General features: G+C 50.6%; 5 protein-coding genes and 1 pseudogene across 6 annotated transcripts; 3 read left to right on the top strand and 3 right to left on the bottom strand.

Moving 5' to 3' along the window:
- Positions 1-1,279: 1,279 nt before the first annotated feature.
- GCG54_00013410 (Mannan endo-1 6-alpha-mannosidase DCW1) lies at positions 1,280-2,761 on the bottom strand (the record flags this gene model as incomplete). The annotated part of the gene is made up of 3 exons (XM_045413264.1): positions 1,280-2,457; positions 2,512-2,616; positions 2,674-2,761. The coding sequence occupies 3 exons, from the start codon at positions 2,759-2,761 to the stop codon at positions 1,280-1,282; spliced, it is 1,371 nt and encodes a 456-aa protein (XP_045262460.1).
- Positions 2,762-4,786: 2,025 nt separating this feature from the next.
- On the bottom strand, positions 4,787-5,674 carry GCG54_00013411 (uncharacterized protein; the record flags this gene model as incomplete). The annotated part of the gene is made up of 1 exon (XM_045413265.1): positions 4,787-5,674. The coding sequence occupies one exon, from the start codon at positions 5,672-5,674 to the stop codon at positions 4,787-4,789; it is 888 nt and encodes a 295-aa protein (XP_045262461.1).
- Positions 5,675-8,254: 2,580 nt separating this feature from the next.
- GCG54_00013412 (Beta-amyrin 11-oxidase) lies at positions 8,255-10,139 on the top strand (the record flags this gene model as incomplete). Its single annotated transcript, XM_045413266.1, has 2 exons — positions 8,255-9,340; positions 9,393-10,139. 2 exons carry the CDS (start codon positions 8,255-8,257, stop codon positions 10,137-10,139), a joined length of 1,833 nt encoding a protein of 610 aa, XP_045262462.1.
- Positions 10,140-11,692: 1,553 nt separating this feature from the next.
- GCG54_00013413 (uncharacterized protein) lies at positions 11,693-13,269 on the top strand (the record flags this gene model as incomplete). Its single annotated transcript, XM_045413267.1, has 7 exons — positions 11,693-11,837; positions 11,940-12,118; positions 12,173-12,209; positions 12,263-12,330; positions 12,422-12,810; positions 12,865-12,932; positions 12,983-13,269. Coding segments are annotated over 7 exons (1,173 nt in total), but the record flags the coding sequence as incomplete, so codon positions are not given.
- Positions 13,270-13,534: 265 nt separating this feature from the next.
- GCG54_00013414 lies at positions 13,535-15,132 on the bottom strand (annotated as a pseudogene). The gene is made up of 4 exons: positions 14,953-15,132; positions 14,489-14,861; positions 14,091-14,453; positions 13,535-14,056 (listed from the first exon to the last, which is right to left on the bottom strand). Coding segments are annotated over exons 1-4 (1,438 nt in total).
- Positions 15,133-16,728: 1,596 nt separating this feature from the next.
- Positions 16,729-18,277, top strand: GCG54_00013415 (O-methyltransferase af390-400; the record flags this gene model as incomplete). Its single annotated transcript, XM_045413268.1, has 5 exons — positions 16,729-16,995; positions 17,055-17,184; positions 17,241-17,364; positions 17,447-17,595; positions 17,655-18,277. The coding sequence occupies 5 exons, from the start codon at positions 16,729-16,731 to the stop codon at positions 18,275-18,277; spliced, it is 1,293 nt and encodes a 430-aa protein (XP_045262464.1).
- Between the last annotated feature and the right edge of the window lie 396 nt (positions 18,278-18,673).

Here is an 18,673-nt window from a genome sequence, read left to right on the forward strand (position 1 = left end):
GTCCGTTGAGCTGGAAATGCGGGCGTTGTATTTGTCGCAGTCGCGGCACTCCTATTGAAAGCTATCGGACTGGGTTGGTACGAGTATGGCCGCTTGATTAACCTGGGTCCCATGCCGGGCCATCCAATGCTCTTGGAGCACTCCGCACATTCAAAGAGGACAGGTTCTGTATCGCCCCTTGTAGCCATTTGCAAGGAGATCAGCGAAGACCATGACATATCGTGGTGGGAGCAGATTCGGACACTGCCCTCCCAGCCAATGCAAATCTGCGGCCCTTTTGATATCGATTCACAGAGAACCAGCTCTCATTGTGCATGGCATCACAATAATGGCAAAAGAGCAAGCGGCTTGCAGACGCTTCTGGGCCATGTGAACACTGCTTTTCGGTAGACGATTCCACGCGCTTCCAACATTCCTGGCATAGGCCTTGGCGCAGGCGATGGCCATGGCGCAAACTTTTCAACTTCTTTTTGCCGTCATCTTGGAGACGAAAAGTCTTGAAAGCTGGAACCTGCCGCTGTACTTGAAGGTCAAATATTGACCTGAATAGTCGTTGTAGCCCTGAAGGCTTCCATTGCGGTGTTTGCTTTTCTTCTGCCGTTTCATAGTTCTCAGCAAATGCGCCTCTCAAGGATAGTTGGAAAATCAGACTGCATGTCTGTCGGAAAAGAAAAAACTCCTCAGGCTTGAGGTAAAGCATGACTTCGATGAGGAGTTCTCGGGGCATCCAATGAATGGTGGAGTTGAGCTGGTTTTCGTTTCTGCGATCCTCCCAGCCCGTTGTATACGTGTAAGCTGTAGCATGTCTGTCAAAAGTGCAGACGTCTTTGCGATACTTGATGCACCGTTTCTCGGGATACGCCGTCTTTTCTTGTAAGCACATTGTGGCTAGCGGTTCTGTGAGTCGACTCTGATGCATGCTGGTATCTCATGCGTGGAGCAGTGCCAAACAGGAGCAGCACAAGGCAATGGTTTTCACTTTCGAACAACCTTAATGAGTAGTCAAGTTTTCAACGATCCACATGGAACCTAGAATGTTGAGGTGCTGTTCCATCAAGGTTGTGGGCACTAACACAGACGGGAGCGTTGCCCTTTAGTTTGCAGAACCAGATACAGTATCAAAGTAGAATCCACAGCCACAAGAGGCATAAAGGGCATTCTGGACGATGCTGAAATGCCCCAGGAGTGCGATTCTCTGGGTCGCCAGGATATGAAGTTCATTTGATGTTGTATTCATCCGAAAGAAAAGGAAATTGGTATATGGAAACATGAAAAAAGTCTAAAGAACCATGAAAACCGTGCCTGCAACAACACTACCCGTTACTAGGATAGTCAAAATAGCCGCTCCGGCCTTGTCTGCAGTAGTTATCGCTGACGGGGCCTTCGTCCCTGAGCCGTCACTCTTTCCTCCGGTAACATCGCCCGACGAGTTTCCTCCTGTGTTGGCGGTAACGGGTGCCTCTGCCGACGAAACGAGGTTGTACATGATGATCTGCAGCGAGTTCATCTGGGGACCGACACCAACCAAGCCATCGAAGGTATTGTTCAGCCAGGAAAAGCCGCAGGCCGTACCAGCATGACCCTTGAAGCCCGAGGCCGGAGATCCTGAACATGCCGTAGCTGCCGCCTGTGCACTGGACAGCAGCAGAGGCTGAATGGTATCGGTGGTGTATGAAGCCACCTGCATCGTGGCGGCCATCCATCTGCTCAGATATCCCTTGAAACTCTGTGCGTCTTGACTGCACTGCGCCGTCGGTTCGCAGTACGCTTCGTAGAGAATGTTGTTCTGGACGAACGCGGTCGTGATATCGGTGAGCATCTCGTCAACGCGCGTCTTCCACGTGTCGCTTTCCGTGATGTTGTACATGACGGCCGCGCCGTACAGGAAGATGCCGGCGTTGTAGGACCACTTCGTGCTGTCGGTTGAGCTAGGACATGAACCCTCGAAATGAACACCGTCGAGAATCTCGTGGTTGCTCGTAATCAAGCCGACGCTGGTTTCCCAGTCCCAGACCTTCTCGGCCCAATCAGAGTAGGTGGTGTTGCCGGTGTAGCGAGCCAAGCGGGCGGCCACGTTGAAGAAGCATCCGTTCGAAATCGAGTTCTTGTAATCGTATCCGGCGTTCCACGTGAAAATCTGCCATCGCACTCCACCGCCGCAGTTTCCGGTATCCCATCTGCTAACGTATTCGTTGAAGACTGCTTGTACTAGTGCAAGCCATTGTGGCTCGCCCTCTGGGGGGTTCGGATATTTGTGTTCCGCTGCCGACATGGCAGCCATCGCCCAGAAGCCCTGATCGTCGTTTCCTTCTGTCAAAGTCTGGTTTTGGGGCATATAATCATTATCGTCACCGACTTGATGCAGCAGAGCTTGTGTCGTGATCGTGTTGTAGGAGTCGTCGCCTGTAAGCCACCAATAATCAACCAGCGTGCCAAACATGGCACCAGCCTCCCACCCTAGAACGCATTAAAATCAGCTTTGAGTCAACCTCAACAGTCATAAAATCTTACAGTAGTAAGGATCTGGCAGGTTTCCTGGTGTGTCGCCAGTGTTGTTTCCTGTGTAATATTTCACCAAGCCATACGCGATCGTGCCCGCAGCGCTCTTGATCGACTCTGCAGGAAGTTAGCCACCACTCCTTCTCAATAGTTTTTCCCTCGCGGAGAACTTACCATTGTCCGTGAATGTGACGTCGATAGCATTTACCGCTGTCGCCAGACCCAGAACCGCCGTCAATGTCGATAATGTTGTCGGCTTCATCTTGACCGTGTTGGCTGGCTTGTGCCCAGGATGCCAAGGCGAAAACTAAAGTGAGTTCGGTTGAGCAAAGGCTTGAATCGATGTCGCGATCGCTTGGTACCTTGGCATCGACGACGACTGGGCTCAAAAAAGGCCGCCAGGACCGCCAAGATGGGCAGAAGGGTCGTTCGAGTTAAAAGGGAGCTTCAAGGGGCTGTGCAAACGCGGGTCCAATTTCGACCTCTCCACCGCTGACGTTTGCAACCCACAACTTCAACATGCAACTGGATGACAAACAATGAATATCGGATCCAACTTTTTCAAAACAAGCCGAGCATATTTTTCACTCCTGTCTGAAATTTGCATCTTCAACCCTGAGGGAAGATCTCAAGTTCCGGAGCCGCCCAATGGCATCCCAGCGTGCCAGCCTTATGTGCCTGCTGCGGGCTTTGTTCAGGTTTATGGCGCAACAATGCAAGTGGATTTGCCCGTGGGTTCCCTCCATATCGTGAATCCACTGCCTGGTTACCGCCCAACACCAAGTGGAAAGATGTTCTCCAGAAGTTATGCACCGAGTATCCGTATCACTCGGCAACTAGATCCGTCGCCTTTCCCCGGATTGGAACGATGATCAAACGTGCGGACGAAGCTGCGAACTCGTGGATTTGTGACTGCAGATTACGTGCGCCTTTTGAAGGGCCGCGAGGCACAAGACAGAAAACTTCCGGTCCGCTCGGACTTAGCGTCGTTGGCCCCCCGGGTGGTGGGGTGATCTTCCTTGCGATGACGATCCGGCCCCATTCCATCGCCCAGAATTAGATCGTTAGTGGCAGAAGCTGTGGACTAGTTGTGGGGAAACGGTTGACTGACGCGTCTCAGGCTCTCCCAGCACGCGATGCGATGGATAGGGGTAGGCGGTTATCTTCCGGAGCAAGTTCCAGCCCCTGCCGTTTCCCTGGATATTTCGACGAGTTTTCAGCCGGGCAGTGCATGTTGGCTCGCCGGAACATGTCCTGGTTGTCTTGGAATTCGTGTGTTTTCTTGATTGGCTCTCTGTTTGGCTGTCGGAAAGCTGTTGTTCTATTGGCTGAAAAAGGTGGACTCTACCAAATTGAGTACAAGATCCAACACACAATTCAATGGAACCGGACATTGCGGAGGATGTAAAGGATTGCGGGTAGTCAAGAGATTGATATGTTATCGGCCTTTCTTTGGAGTTCGTGTCCAAACCTTTCCGCAGTTTAGCCGTTTCCCATCTTCTCCTTGGAGAACTGCACCTAAGCTACTTATTACAGACAAGGTATTGGAAGGACAATTGGTCCCGGATTTCAATCTGCCTCAGAAACCTTGTTGCCGCGAGCAGCAGAGCGTTCGATGATGGCCATGCAAGCACGGGAGTCTTGAATTTGACGAAAGGCCGAGCCTTGTGCTATTTCTGTTTGTGATGTACCATCCTAGCAATACTAGAAGACGCTCGTCTCAAGCAACTTAAGCCCCATCACGAGCGCCCCCATCACAAGGCTATCCATCGACCTCCATTTCAAAATCTAGGGGTTTGATGAGACGAGAACTCGAGGATCAGGCAGCGGATTGGTTTGTTCACAGCCACCTTCATAAAAGCGGATCAGCACGAAGGATTGGAACGCTGCAACGCACCTGCTCATCAGGGATTGTGACTTTCTTTTGGCAAATCCTTGACTTGATTTCTCGAATAGGAAAGGTTTTTTGTGGCCCGGCGGGATACCTGCATGTCCTCAAAACCATTTTCTCGTATTCATGACCCGATAATGAATAAGATTCCGAAGCTGCGACTGGCGGAATACAACACTTTGCTTGCTAAAATTGTCCATCTTTGACATATACGGTCAAGTCGATTCCAGCCACAGTCACAACTCGCCAGCATTGCATTCCCTTCAGAGTCAAAAGGATGTCACGTTGAACTTAATGTGTCAGTGGAAAGCATTTAGACGCAAACGATGAACTAAATTCAATTTAGTTAAGATTGAGCTTAATAGAGACTTATCGGCATTGGTATCAAGTAGCCACTCAGTTGGTCGACAAGCCATAACCCCAAGTAGAAACTGCTCTTTGGTTCTGGTAGTCCGGTGCGCCTTTTCCTTCCACAATGCGTACATCTTCAACGCTGACGATGTCAAGCTCGGACAATCGGGCGGCCACGTGATGCAGTGTGGGCAACTCATCGAAACCGAGGGCCTCAAAGTGGATCTTCGCGTCCTTCGCCTTGAACATGCGCTCTAACTTGAAGCACTCAGGAGACGGGGCCGGGGAGACTGTGGCGTACTCGACATCAGCGACACCCGGGCGGCCGGTTCGAGGGATGTACTTGAAGCAAAGAACATCCTGGCCGGGTCTTGCGGGCTCAGGAGGCGCCACCTCCAGCTTCAGGCCAGAGATCTTGACCTCTCCAAATTGATTGCCTTCCCAGCCCATCGAAAGGCTCCAGTCTCCTGAAGCTTCAACGTTGTCCTCCTGATCCAGTGTCGCGAACAGCTTCGGATAGCCCAGCTCCTCTCTGCCGCTGAGGATAGGGTCCGCGAGGTTCTCAAACAGGACGCTGAGATATTTGCCCTGAACAGTCTCGGTCTTCCCCTTGCAGATGACATTATGAATGTAAAGACCCGAGTGGTTGTATCCGCGGCCGGCCAGCCAGGGAAGGTTGCCGAGAGAGGTAAAAGAGATGGACGCTTCCGCAAGACCATCAACCACGGTTTCCGCGTCGATTTGGAAGCATGGTCGGGGCAGGAGTGCGACCAACTGGTCAACCGGGGCTTTGAAGGTAATGGTACAGGTTTTGGTGTTGACCTGATCCCAACCTTGGAGCGGTTGGTTGCCCTTAGCGTCTTGCCGGGGTCCTGGGCTTGGGCCGTAGCCCAATGGCATGCGCGAGAAGTTTCTTCCTGTCGTGATGACCATATCTGATGTCTTCCTACGGTATCGAAGGCGACGACGATTTCTTTTCCTTTGACGAACGAAGTTGAATTAGGGGAATGATTTGCTTGGCGGATAGGCAGAAGAAAACGTTCGTCTGACGGGCGACCTGATCAAGGATTAATGACGATGACATGTGACAAACGCGTCCGAGCCTGCGTTTAAAACGAGATCGATCCTCCAATTTCAGACTGCATTTGCAGAAAATGCGAACCCTTGGACCTCCTGTCCTGAGCGGTGCAGGCAGCGGAGGAATATCACCGACAGTCATCCGCCGGAAGTCCGTGAGGGGAAACGGAGCAAAGGGGACTTCCTCAGCCTCCAGGCTCGATGTCTTGCGATAGTCGATAATTGTTTTTCGGTGTCGCAGATGCTAATTTTTGAGAAATACGCAAAGACTGGAAGTATAACTATGATCGCCACAATGATTGGTAGATAAAATGAAACATACGACCAGACATCAGAGACATTGAGCGATTGCCCGCCTCACATTGCTGATACTAATTTGTGCGACGAAAGATGCACGTGGTCCTCATAGCAAGCCCAGAATGTCAAGTCTCTATCGATTCCAGGCTATATAACTCCTAGGGGACATCTACGGCTTTTGACTGTACAAGTGAGGCCGCAAGTTTTTGGACGTTCATTCTATAAAGCAAAGAATGCATATCTTCGGTGACTTGACTTAAACGTTTGGGAGGAACTCTGCATTTGTAGACATCAATTAGTTGACGTAGAGAATAACTGGAGTTCTTCACCGTCTTTCGACTCGTCGTTGAGTGATGCATTTCCTTGAAACCGTCCGGCAGTTTGGGATACAGTGACAAGAGTTGCAACACCCGCAGAATGTGTCAATATCAGACGCCGCAAACGTAAATCAATTAACTTGGTGAATCATTACTATCTTGATTTGTATGAAGACATGCGACCTTGCCGGTGGCGCTCTATCAAAAGGTATATTGGTACCTGACAATGACGAAAATTCAATTTGGTCAAGCCACTTCTAACAACTTCATCAATCAGCTGTCCCTTCTCCTGCTTTTATATCTTATTTTGAACATTTGGCGTCTATCGCCATGTCAAATACCTAGGGTGTAATAAAAGGTTCCCAAGAGTTTCAGCAAATAACAGACGCAAAATGGTCGTGACAAAATTATTGTCGCTGTCTTTACCATATTTGTAATATGACATGGCCAAATTTCATGAGACCAGCCAAAGCAATTTTTCTTCGCAGTAAGTCGGAAGTAATGCCCTTCGAACGTTCACTCAGTATCTAAGTTTGTGAAGTGTGCGAAACGCGGAAGGCGCGGGAGTTTACTTGACAGGCTGCAGCCAGACGAACTCTCTAAGTCATGAAGAAAGCTAGAACCTCGGGCACCTACCCAAAAAGGATTTGACACCGAGTCCAATGATTTCATCCTATGACGACTCATAAGAACGTATTGTCCGCACCTGGGCTTAAAATTCCTAATTGGAAGTGACTGGTTCCGAGCTCACCCTTTTTGATATCACAGTACATGAAAGGCATCCAGCCCGGTGCAGCACGGCACATCAATAAACCTAACCTTTTTTTTATTCCCTGTTCCTTATCATATGCTCTATAGCGATATCCCAATCGTAGTCATGGTATGCATACAATCCTATAACAGATGCACTTAATGAGTCAATAATGCTGAAGGAGGCGATATCATAGGACCATGGGACAATCCAGAAGAGGCCCCCCTAGAGACACTTCGACACAGAGAAGCTTCTCAGTGCAGTAGCAGTTTGATCAAGCTTCTGATCAACAGCATGTAAGTTTTGCATGTGTAGAGGGACAAATTCTACCTTATCGAGGCTTGCCTGGCGGCATCTACGTTGTTGAATTCTAATCCAGGATGGCATCGAACAATTCACGGCGACTGCGGTGACCCGCAAGCCGGCCGACGGAGTTCGGGACCCGAAAACCACCGTTTCCCCAGACTGCCCCAAGTTCGTCCTGTCGTTCGCAACGAGGAAACTGCCCTATTCGTCCTTTGTCGAGAGTACCACATCACCGGTATGGATGTTTCAAGTTGACGTTGAACTCTCATTTTGTTCTAGTAGAAGTGTTTTCTAATCAAATTGATCAACGGTTCAATCAACATGGATCATGTGTCAAGAAAAGAAAGAAGTTCAAGGATCCGATGGGTTCATGGAGCGTCGCCATCCTCAAGAGGTCCGAGTGTTCAACTCAATTGACATCGGCTGGAAATGCTAACCCAGGTCATTACCCTTTATGGAATGCAGTTCGTTACCCGCCGCGGGGAAACTTTCAACAGCACGTGATTTCGCCGCTTTCAGTTGCCTCAGAAGGAGGAATGTGACGATGCGCTTGCAGCCAAGCTAAGTCCGAAACTGACAGCTCCTTGGACCACAACAAGGGAGGTTTCTTGGCTGCCATCAAACAACAGAGGACTGCATTAATGCAATTATTTGTAGGGAAACCAAGGAGGTGCCTGATATAAAGTCTTACGAGTTCCATCGAATGGCTTGTGACTTGTTCAGCGATGTGCCTTCGTTCGTCTCGTTTCTCAACGCTTACTCGATATGTCACATGTAAACATGTCTCAGAGCGCTCATCTCGTGGAAGAGGCAGGATCTCTCCCTAAACGATATGGCTTCATCATCCTCACCATTGGTGTGTCGGCCTGGCTGCTGTACAGTCTCTACCAGAAGGCCTTGCCGAAGCCGATCAAAGGCATCCCATACAACCCCGAATCCACGAAAAGAATAATGGGTGATTTGCCGGACCTTGCCAGTACTGTGGCACGTACAGGCGACCTGTCAGCATGGCTCGTTGGACGAGCAGCTCAGTTCGACTCGCCCGTCGTCCAGATCTTTCTTCGACCCCTTTCGCCACCGATCGTCCTACTAAGCGATTTTCGTGAAGCACAGGATATGTGCATGCGCCGTAAAGAGTTCGATCGCGGCAAGATCTTGCGCGACCTCTTCACAGGTCCCTCTCCAAACCATCAAATCACAATGGTAACTGGAGACCAGTGGAAAGCGAACCGAAGGCTGCTGCAAGATCTCATGTCGCCACCCTTCCTGCAGAATGTTGCGGCGCCCGCTATTTACGCGAATGTCGTCAACTTGATCAACTTATGGACCGAGAAGACGAGAATCGCGGAGGGGCGTCCGTTTGATATTTACCAAGATATCTTTTACACAGCTTTGGACGCTGTGACAGCATTCTCGTTCGGCGAACAGTTTCCACACAATGCTACGAAGCCGGTGGCGGATCTCATCCGCGACCTGAGCGAAACACAGGTCGCAAGACTCCGGGACGGATTATCTATGGATGATGCAGTCAAGTTTCCCACGGTCGAACCCGACGAAGTCATCCAATCCATTCTCGACGTCAGCATCAATATCGAGAGATTGCACGGATCTCCTTGGCCCGTATTGAAGTGGAGAATCATCGAGAAGCTCCCACCCCTGAATAAGACGATGCGAGTTAAGAACGAGTTTATCGTGAGGGAGTTGAACAAAGCTACAGTCAGACAGAATGCTAGTGGGGGCGATGATACATGGGTGCGGTCTGCGGTAGACTTAATGGTTCAGAGGGAGAGAAAGATAGCTCAAGAAGAAAAGAAGAAATCGAATCATCTGGCGCCCAACATGAAAGATGAGGTAAAGTCTCCATCTACTCGCTTCCTGATTTGCAGACTAACGTATCGTACAGCTATTCGGTGTCCTCACTGGCGGTCATGATACCACCAGCACCACCATGCTCTGGGCCCTCAAGTACCTCACTGACTGCCCACATATCCAGACTAAGCTTCGTAATGCAATGGAGGAGGGGTTCTCCGCAGCCTACACAGAAAAGCGAAACCTCCGGATTGAGGAGATCATGCAAATTAACGTCCCTTACCTGTACGCCACGATGGAAGAGGTTCTCCGGTGTGCTGGTACTGCGCCATTGGTTGAAAGAGAGGCTATGGAGGACACAATCCTTCTTGGACATCACATCCCCAAGGGCACCATGGTCTTTTCTCTCGGCAAGGGGGCTAGCATCGTCACACCAGCTTTCGAGATTGACGACACGAAGCGAAACGAGACATACCATCTTGCCGTCAAGAACCGCGGCAAGATACCAAATTGGGACCCTGCCGATGTTGAAGTGTTCAGCCCTGAACGCTGGCTCGTGCCAGTCACCACTCAAGAAGAGAAGGACCAATTGAACGGAACTGGCCCTGGGTACGAGTTCGATTCTTCTGCTGGACCACAGATTGCTTTCGGGATGGGCAGACGCAGCTGCTTTGGTCGAAGACTGGCATACGTAGAGTTGAGGATTTTACTCAGTCTGATTGTGTGGAACTTCGAGCTGCTGAAGTGCTCAGAGAAGCTGAGCGGGTATGAGGCGAAGGATGGCGTGACACACAAGCCCTTGAAGAACTATGTACGATTACGAAAGGTGGAAAGGAAGTAGCATGTATCATGAGAATGGCTAGCGAGCGGTCTGTGCTACATCGAAATTGATCTTGGTTTATTGAATGAGTCATGACATGAGGATATGGAGTGAATATTGTAATAACACGCGTCAGTTATTGCAAACCCCCAATCGCCTGCTGGCATCGTACTGTTAGTGCGATCAAGTACGGCGAATCAGCTCGAAGGTCAAAGCCCATCATCGCCAACCGGAGAGACCAGCCCTAGCATAGGTGCCGTTTTCTCACACAAGAAGCACATAAATTTACAAGACCACGGTCCAAGAGAGCGGGCTGGGGCGGAGCGGAAGGGGTGGAACGGCGATGCTCGGCGGCGCCGTCGAGCTGGGCAGTGCGGCCACCTTTAGGGATGCGCTCGATCTAGACCACTTGTCTTCCAAGTCCCAACGACAAGGAGAAAATCTCCGGCGGAATCGGGAGACTAGAACTACGGCAGTTAGGTATGGAGTCTCTTGGCACAACCAGATCTTGGAGGACATCGTTGGCAGGTGAAGCGGTACGGTTCCGGAGGCCCATGGCGGCAGTATTAACCTTATTCGGCAGAATTGAGGTGAGGGCTGAAAACCAACTAACTTGCAGTATTACCTGATGGTTATGTACGAGTAGTACTCTCACGTGTTTGATGCATGCACTTCCATTGATAGCCGCTCAGCCAGCCGCGCCGCATTGTGTCAGCTCAACATCGGTAGATCGTGGAACCACGCGCCAGAAACCTTCCACGGCTCAATTTTCATTCCTTCAATCAGCAAGCTTCAAGCATTTCTGGCTCTCAGTCGCTGCCCCGTATCCGTCTTTGATAAGACAATAATTCGGTGGTGTTCAAACCTTCAATCGTCCCGTGTGATTTCCCCATCCCGCAAGGGATGGGGGAGAGAAACATTCCTCAGCGAGCCGAATATCACTGACTTTCGATGCGGATACTCTCCGCACTCTGATCGCGTGCCCAATCACCAGTTTCCCGGAACCCCCTTGGAGGCGTCATTGTGTCTCTCGCTAAGAGGTAAGGGTCCGCTGGCTTTTCAAAGGGTCGCCCCATTCTTCATCGCGAAGGGCTGCGGGCGGGCTTATCGGCCGGAAACGGTCCAGCCACCTTCCTGGGCTTTCTGGCTAGATCTCTTCACATTGCTGGATTTCCCGAGGGCAGTCCCGCACGATGGGAAGGCCTTTCCTCTGCCCAGAGCTGGAATGCCCTACGAGACAAATTCCTCTCTGCCGGAGGAAACCGCCCTCCCATATACGGCCGAGAAGACAAAACTTTGTGCAACATAAACTCGAGTCTCCCACCGGGGCCATTCTCGATCTTCTCCCGCGCTCTCCCCCTTTCCGCTCTTTTGGACGACCCGACGGTCCCACCCCGCTCCGAGAGTTCCGATGACGGTTCTCTGACCCTCGCTCCCCGGCCGTCACATTGATCAATGGCGCTTCCATTTTCCAGCTTGTTGGCGGGCCTACCAAGCTGTGCTGTGAGCATCTCTCTTCTGCTGCCTGCCAGCTTCGTCAGTTTCGTGTCACTAATACAGGATTCCATTGACAGGCACCTTGCGCAACTGAAGCTCTTAATTTCACCTCATCTTGTGAAGCGACTGAGTTCAACTCAGAATGTCTGTGTAAAGACCGTAGTTTCATAGAAACCTACCGGATTTGCGTTCGCGCTTTCTGTACCATCGGGCCTCTATTCGGTAAGACCGCGACTTTCTGCACCACTTGATGCATCTTTGATCATCCTCGTCCATCAATCACTCAGCGACCGCTTTCACTTTACTAATGTGTCGTGCATTCAGAGGCTAAGAATGCAACATGGACATGGTGTGACTATCCATATTCCGATCAGCAGGGATCGGTGGCAGGGAGAATAATCATTGTCGGGGTGACCGCCATCTTTTTCTTCTTGCGTCAGATCGCCAAAGCCATGAAGCTATCTCAATGGGGTCTAGATGACTGGACTCTGATACTCGGATATGTGAGTTCTTACCCACGAAGCGTTGCATGGTAGCTTGCTGAAACTCGGATACAGTTATTCACTCTCTCTTTCGCGGTTTCAAAATTCTACGGTACTGAAAACCTCTGCCGTACCATTTGATACTGATTTCTGATACTGCTTCAGGTTACGAGCTTGGCATTGGCCGAGATGTGTGGTCACTATCCCACGACGAAATCAACAGATTCATGCGGGTAAGGCACTCAAGCCCCGATGTTATATCACGGATTCCCTACATGATTCCCAAGAGCGAATGACATTGCCCATGTAACTAATTTCGATCAGGTGTTCTTCGCTTTTGAGATAATTTACACCGTCAGCATCGGCACACTGAAAGCATCGATCTTGTTCTTCTATCTACGGGTTTTCAACCTCGTCAGTCCCACCTTCACGATGATTCTATGGTGTACTCAAGCTTTCAATATTCTCAACTGTGTCGCCTTCACAATTGCGAATCTGAATCAGTGCAAGCCTTTCTGGTTTGCCTGGGAAGGCTGGGACGGGCGACATCCTGGGTACTGCGTTAACCTTACCGCCATGCTGGTATCGCACGGGGCAATCAACATCGCTTTGGATGTCTGGATGTTGGTTTTGCCCGTAACACAGGTCCTGTGGTTGAATCTGCGGAAACGACAGAAGCTAGAGATCCTGTGCATGTTTGGATTGGGTATCATGTGAGTTCTTATCTTCCTTGAATCAACGCAAACACCACAAACTTACACAACCAGCATCACCATCGTCAGTGCTATACGTCTGAGAGTGTTGTTGAACTTTCGAAACTTTACAGATCCGACGTGTAAGTTCTGACATTCGAGTTCACAACATCAACTCCGCTAACTCATGAAGATGACGCCTTTTGGCTACACATGTGGTCATATGTTGAGCTTTCTGTCGGTATCATTGTTGCTTGCTTGCCATCTGTACGTCAGCTATGGCGTGACCTTGTCCCGAAGTTCAAGAGGAAGATCGGGGTTAACCCGCCGTCACATGCATCAACAATACCTGAAGGATCTGCGAGGAGACTTAAAGATATCCATTCACTTAATGGAGACCAGCCGAGTCCCACGAGTGGAAGTGCTTTCATGTCAACGGCGTCATCGCCAGCACGGACACGAAGTGGTAATACAGTTTAATGTTCAGATAACGTCGTTCCGCCTTTTGCATGCACCTTTGACGAAATACCATTCGACTCCACCATCTAATCATAAAGGTGATCAGTGCGTTTATGAATTTGCATACATATTGAACTGGATAGGGATCGGACTAGTATTGCCCAGAACAATCTTTATCTGATGCCGTTCGGAGAGCATTAATGCCCGACATACTCTTAACCATTTGATCCCACCAGATAGCTTATTTCATGCGCCAATTCAATATTAAGAAGAAATGAACATCGGCTCAAATGGCTCTCCACCTGCTCGAAGCAGATGTCACTTGCGTATGTCCCCTCTCCTCATATGAAATGCTCACGCAATCGGTCCGGATGATTTTCCCATCCGCAGCGTTTTGGCTGGAGTCGCTGTTGTTTGTGAGGGTCGGAACACCCGATGACGTGAAGGTTTGGTTGTTTGAACCGGTTGTTGGGGATAGTATGTTCTCTTGACTGTCGTCGCTCTCGATTATGGTAAGGCCGAGGTCGTCCTTTGGCTTGGACTTGGGCTTGCGTTGGCCGAGCTCGATGCCGCCGCCGCGCGATTTTGATTTGCTCTGGGAGCCGTAGTGCTCATAGTACTGCGGTGTCTGCTTGGACCCCTTCCCGGAACTGAAGGGGTTGCGTCGCAGGATGAGCTCGAGGAGTGGCTGCATAACAGGTATGGAGCTCGCGATGATGATGGTACTGCCCTCGACACTGCCAAATTCCGTGATTAGAATGTTGTCTTCAGAGAACGCTAGCAGCACGAGCCAATTGGCCCAATGTGTCTGGGGTGGGTTCATCTTACACTGTCCAAATAACCAGATCAGAGGTATCATCTGTGAAGAAAAAGAAAGTCAGCTTTGCGATTCCCCATCCATCTACGGAAAAGCGCAGGTAGAGGCCCTACAAGAGAAGTCGTCGCTTGCGAGAGACGGTATTCGAGTTGTTTTGTAAACAGCAACAACACCAGAACTATGAGTCGGCCATTAGTCACAGCAGTCACTAACAATGATGCGTGCCAGATGGATAATACGTACACTGAACCAATACCCAGGGCGCATGACAGAGCTATTTTCTTCTTGGTGGACATTTGGAGACCGAAGAGCACTATTGCTGGATACACAGCCAGGTAAACATCGACGAACGCTGAGAATGCTATTGGGTAAATTTGTGTCAGAGGAGCTGAAGAGCGGTGTGGCCAAGAGGGGTCGTCGTACCGCCCGCGTAGATGCAATACGCGACTAAAATATGTTTGCTGAAGCATTTGCCCGTGACAGAAAAGTCCCAAAGTGACCTGGCTGGCGTGCAGCGCCCAAGGAGAAGTCCTGCTGTCACAAAGAGCGTCAACTGGCACCAGATCCCCATCCACCACAAGAACCACTTATGGTACCTCCCTGGATTCATGAGCCTCGTCAGAAGAGAGATCACGGCTAGTTTGGGCAGGCCGAAGGACATGATGCCAGGGCAGAAGGCGGCCGTTGTCCATAAGATGGCGCCTTGCTTCTGCTCGGTCGATAGAAGCTTCATATGTTTGCCATTGCCGTAGGATACCGCGATAGTGGACAGAGCCGTCGAGACGTAACCACATAACTGAAGGACGGCACAGATTAGATGGCCTGCTCGTATGGTACGCAGAAGGGGATGTCTGTATGACAGAATCCAAGGGAAAGAAAACACTCACCATCCCTGAGATGATGAACCAGTCATCGCTGTGGAACTTCCTCATAATCTTCCCCCTCACATAGACTCGACCGAGAACGAAACAGGTGCTGATGGCCGTGACGATCCAGCAAACGACGATGATGGTCGGCCCTTTGTCCTGGGCATTCCACTCATCGGAATCCTCCGGTGGACTCGACATGTTGGAGTTGCAGAAAAGAATTCGTCAGCGACCATACGAGCATGCGGAAGGATCTCGGAGACCGGAGACAGCTTCGGACACATGCAGGAGCTTGAAGAATATATGCAAGCCGACCAGACTGCTCGCGGACCATGTTCTCGGTACGCACGAAAAATTGCCGATTGCCGATCATGCTCATTTTTTTTTCAACTTCCCAAGCTATTTTTCATAAATCCAGGGTTGTTTTGCCCGGCTTATTAGACTCGAAACAAACTCCTTCATATTTCTCAGTGAAAGAAGATAATACGTGTGAAATCTGCGTGGCTGCCTTCAGTCGGCGATAGTATTGCCACATTCAGTATAATCCCACATCCCGCCCCTGATCATCCTGATATTTGATCACGATTCGTGAAGATCAGTCAACGGGCAGACCAAACGACGAAACATCAGGAGGCTGTGGGCCCTCTGCAACGTGTTGCATACGATTGAAGGTGGCGGAAATACGGGCTGCAGCAGAATCCCGAGTTGAAATTCTCCAACCACTTGTTGGAACAGGCGTCAAACTTCAGGTATAGGAAGCCAAGACCATCGGTCTGATCATTTTGGGCAAAAGAATCGTCTTTGTGTTGTTGGAAGTACCCGCAGGCCCCATTTATGTTGCAAGGAATCTTCATCTGTACCTTGATATCCGATGTTGGGAGCAGTCTTCATCTGTTGGAGTCTGGACGTGTTCTTCATCGTGTTGGAATATTCCCGGCAACCGCATTTTCCCGTTAGGGAAGTTAACCCGGCCCATGGACAAGCCACATGGGCTGTTTGTGGGCACAGAAATGTCTTCATTGTCTAGGGGCCCGGCTGGAACCCCGACAGCCGAGCCTTCACCAACAGCATATTGTGTGTCTGGCTGCAGAGATATGGAGCTGTGTCGTCAGGCCAATATTCTTTTGTTCCAAAAACATGGGCTGCGAGCGTTGAGCAGAATGTGGCCAAGCCTCGGACGGTACGACGGCGGCCGATCAGCGTTGACCGAGAGTAATTATTTCCGTTTGAGGACTGCCGTTGAGCTCTTGCGCTGTTGGTTGGTAGCCAAAACAGTGACTATCAACCAACACTGCATCTGCCCCCTGCTCGAGCCTGGTCCGGAAGATGGTTCCTGGTGGGGCCGGTGGTCCGGGGCCCCGGTCTTCACGAGCCGGCGCAGCGCGCAGGCCACACAGCCTTCTGGTTTTATCGCGGCAGGTCCCGTTGACATTGTCAGAACTGTATTTGGACGGACATTCGGGATCCCGGCCCGGACGAAGTGGGATGGAGCACTGGGCCTCAAGATCTGCTCTGCCAACAACTGTGCTGCATCAGGAGAGACGCCAGTTCCGCTGCTCTCCAAATCCCCTTCACCTTCCGAGGACCTCGATAGGGGTCATAGAAACAGACTTACGGAACGTGGGGGCTTTAGCAAATGCAGATGCTCATTGTGTTTCCCGGCTTCCGAAGAGGTTCCTTCCGACTGATTTCGCGGCGCGATATAACTACTCACCTTAGAAGCGCCATGTCGGTCTGGGCCCAGCTTCTTCACTCTTCCTCAGCCTACTTCGTTCATTATCGTTATTCATATTCATGATGCCAGCTACAAACGGCACCAATGGTACGAACGGTACCAATGGCGCCAATGGCACCACAGACGCCCCAGTCGTCGACTCCTCAATTGCCACCAGCCCCAATGACCTGGCAGCAGTTCCTGGACTGCTGAAGGAGCTTAATGCTATGATTGGCTCTTTGTCCACTGGCGGCCAAGAAGCCCGTCACGAGCTTCTGCTGAAGGCTCGGTCCATTGTCCAAGCTCTCGAGGCTCCGAGAGAGACCATGATCAAGCACTGCTGGGCACAGGTAGGCTTCTGCCTCGGCACCTGTTATTATTCCATTCAACTAACTAAGTTTTCCGCAAGACTGGTGCCATTGCCGGTATCAACTTTGGTGTTGACTCAGGCCTGTGGAAGCTCATGGCCAAGAATGGCGATAGACCCCAAAAGGTAACCGAGTTGGCTGAAGCCCTTGGTGTTGACCCAGCTCTCCTGAGTAAGTCTCCTAAATAATCTACGTCTCACACCTTTTCAACTAACATCCCATCTCAGGCCGTCTCATGCGCCATCTTGGAGCTATGGGATACATCAAGGAGACAGGCCTCGACGAGTACCAGCCCACCAACTTTTCAAAGTCGCTGAGCCTTCCTATGATTGGTGACGGATACATTGCCATGTGAGTCTTTTTTTATGTCTGTTACTTCACAGCTCTGGTATGGTTTACATGCAATGGTTTGCTGACACGATGATGCCTTCAGGACTTCCTGCACCGGCGCCGGCCCCTTACGATTCCACGAATACTCTCGCAAGAGAGGTTTCAAGAACCCGACCGATGCGAAGGACACATCTATGATGTACGCCTACAACACCGACAAAGACATGTTTTCATGGCAACAAGACCTGGGCTGTACGTTGAAACGTGGCAACCGAGTTTGCATGTATACCCGTACTGACAAGTAAACGCAGATGGCACTCACTTCAACCACCACATGTCCGGCTACCGTCAGGGCCGTAACCCCTGGATGGCTCCGGGGTTCTTCCCCGTCAAGGAAAGACTCATCGAAGGCGCCGACAAGAATGCCGACGCCCCCTTCTTGGTGGATATCGGTGGCAGCATCGGTCACGACCTGGCTGAATTCCACCGCTACCACCCCGACGCACCGGGCAAGCTTATTCTGCAGGATTTGCCTGTGGTTATCGGCCAGATCCAGGAGCTGACGCCAGCCATCACGCCCATGGGCCACGACTTTCTCACAGAACAGCCCGTCAAGGGCGCCCGTGCCTACTACATGCACTCATGCCTGCACGACTGGCCTGACGATGTCTGCGAGAAAATTCTGGCGCAGATCAAGGCCGCCATGAAGCCCGGCTACAGCAAGTTACTCATCAATGAGAACGTCATTCCGTCAACTGGTGCCTGGTGGGAGACATCGGCGCTTGATATGGTCATGCTAACACTCTTCTGCTCTAAGGAGCGCACCGAGGGTGACTGGTACAACCTTCTGGAGAAGATTGCTGGGTTGAAGATTGTGAAGATCTGGGGTGGAGGCAAGGGCGTTGAGAGCTTGATTGAGGTTGACCTTCCATAGTGCTTCTGTCTGTAACGATCTTGAGTATACATAGATGGTACTTGGACCGTGACGTTAAAGGAGAGTGAACCGCGATTCGTTGTTATTCTCCAGTTTCCGTAACTACCTTTTCAGAGTAGAGTGGCTCGGCAGGAGTCTACCGTTGGTCCCTTCTACATGAAGTATCTAGTAAATGAACATTAATATTCGTTCTGCATAATACGGATCAGGGGTATGACCAATTAGAAATAAGAAGCGTCGTTGAAAACAATTAGAATATTCATAGATTTCCAACTAACAAGTTGGTGGTGCGGAATCGCTTCCCGTTCTACCACACCTCCTCACCACTCTCGACGTTTCATTCTGGTAAAGTCAGCCTGCGTCTGCTTATCCTGCACTTTGAGCCGCCTCTTCGAT

The sequence above is a fragment of the Colletotrichum gloeosporioides genome (assembly GCF_011800055.1).
Source record: "Colletotrichum gloeosporioides strain Lc1 chromosome Unknown consensus_55, whole genome shotgun sequence".
NCBI classification, from domain to species: Eukaryota; Fungi; Ascomycota; class Sordariomycetes; order Glomerellales; family Glomerellaceae; genus Colletotrichum; species Colletotrichum gloeosporioides.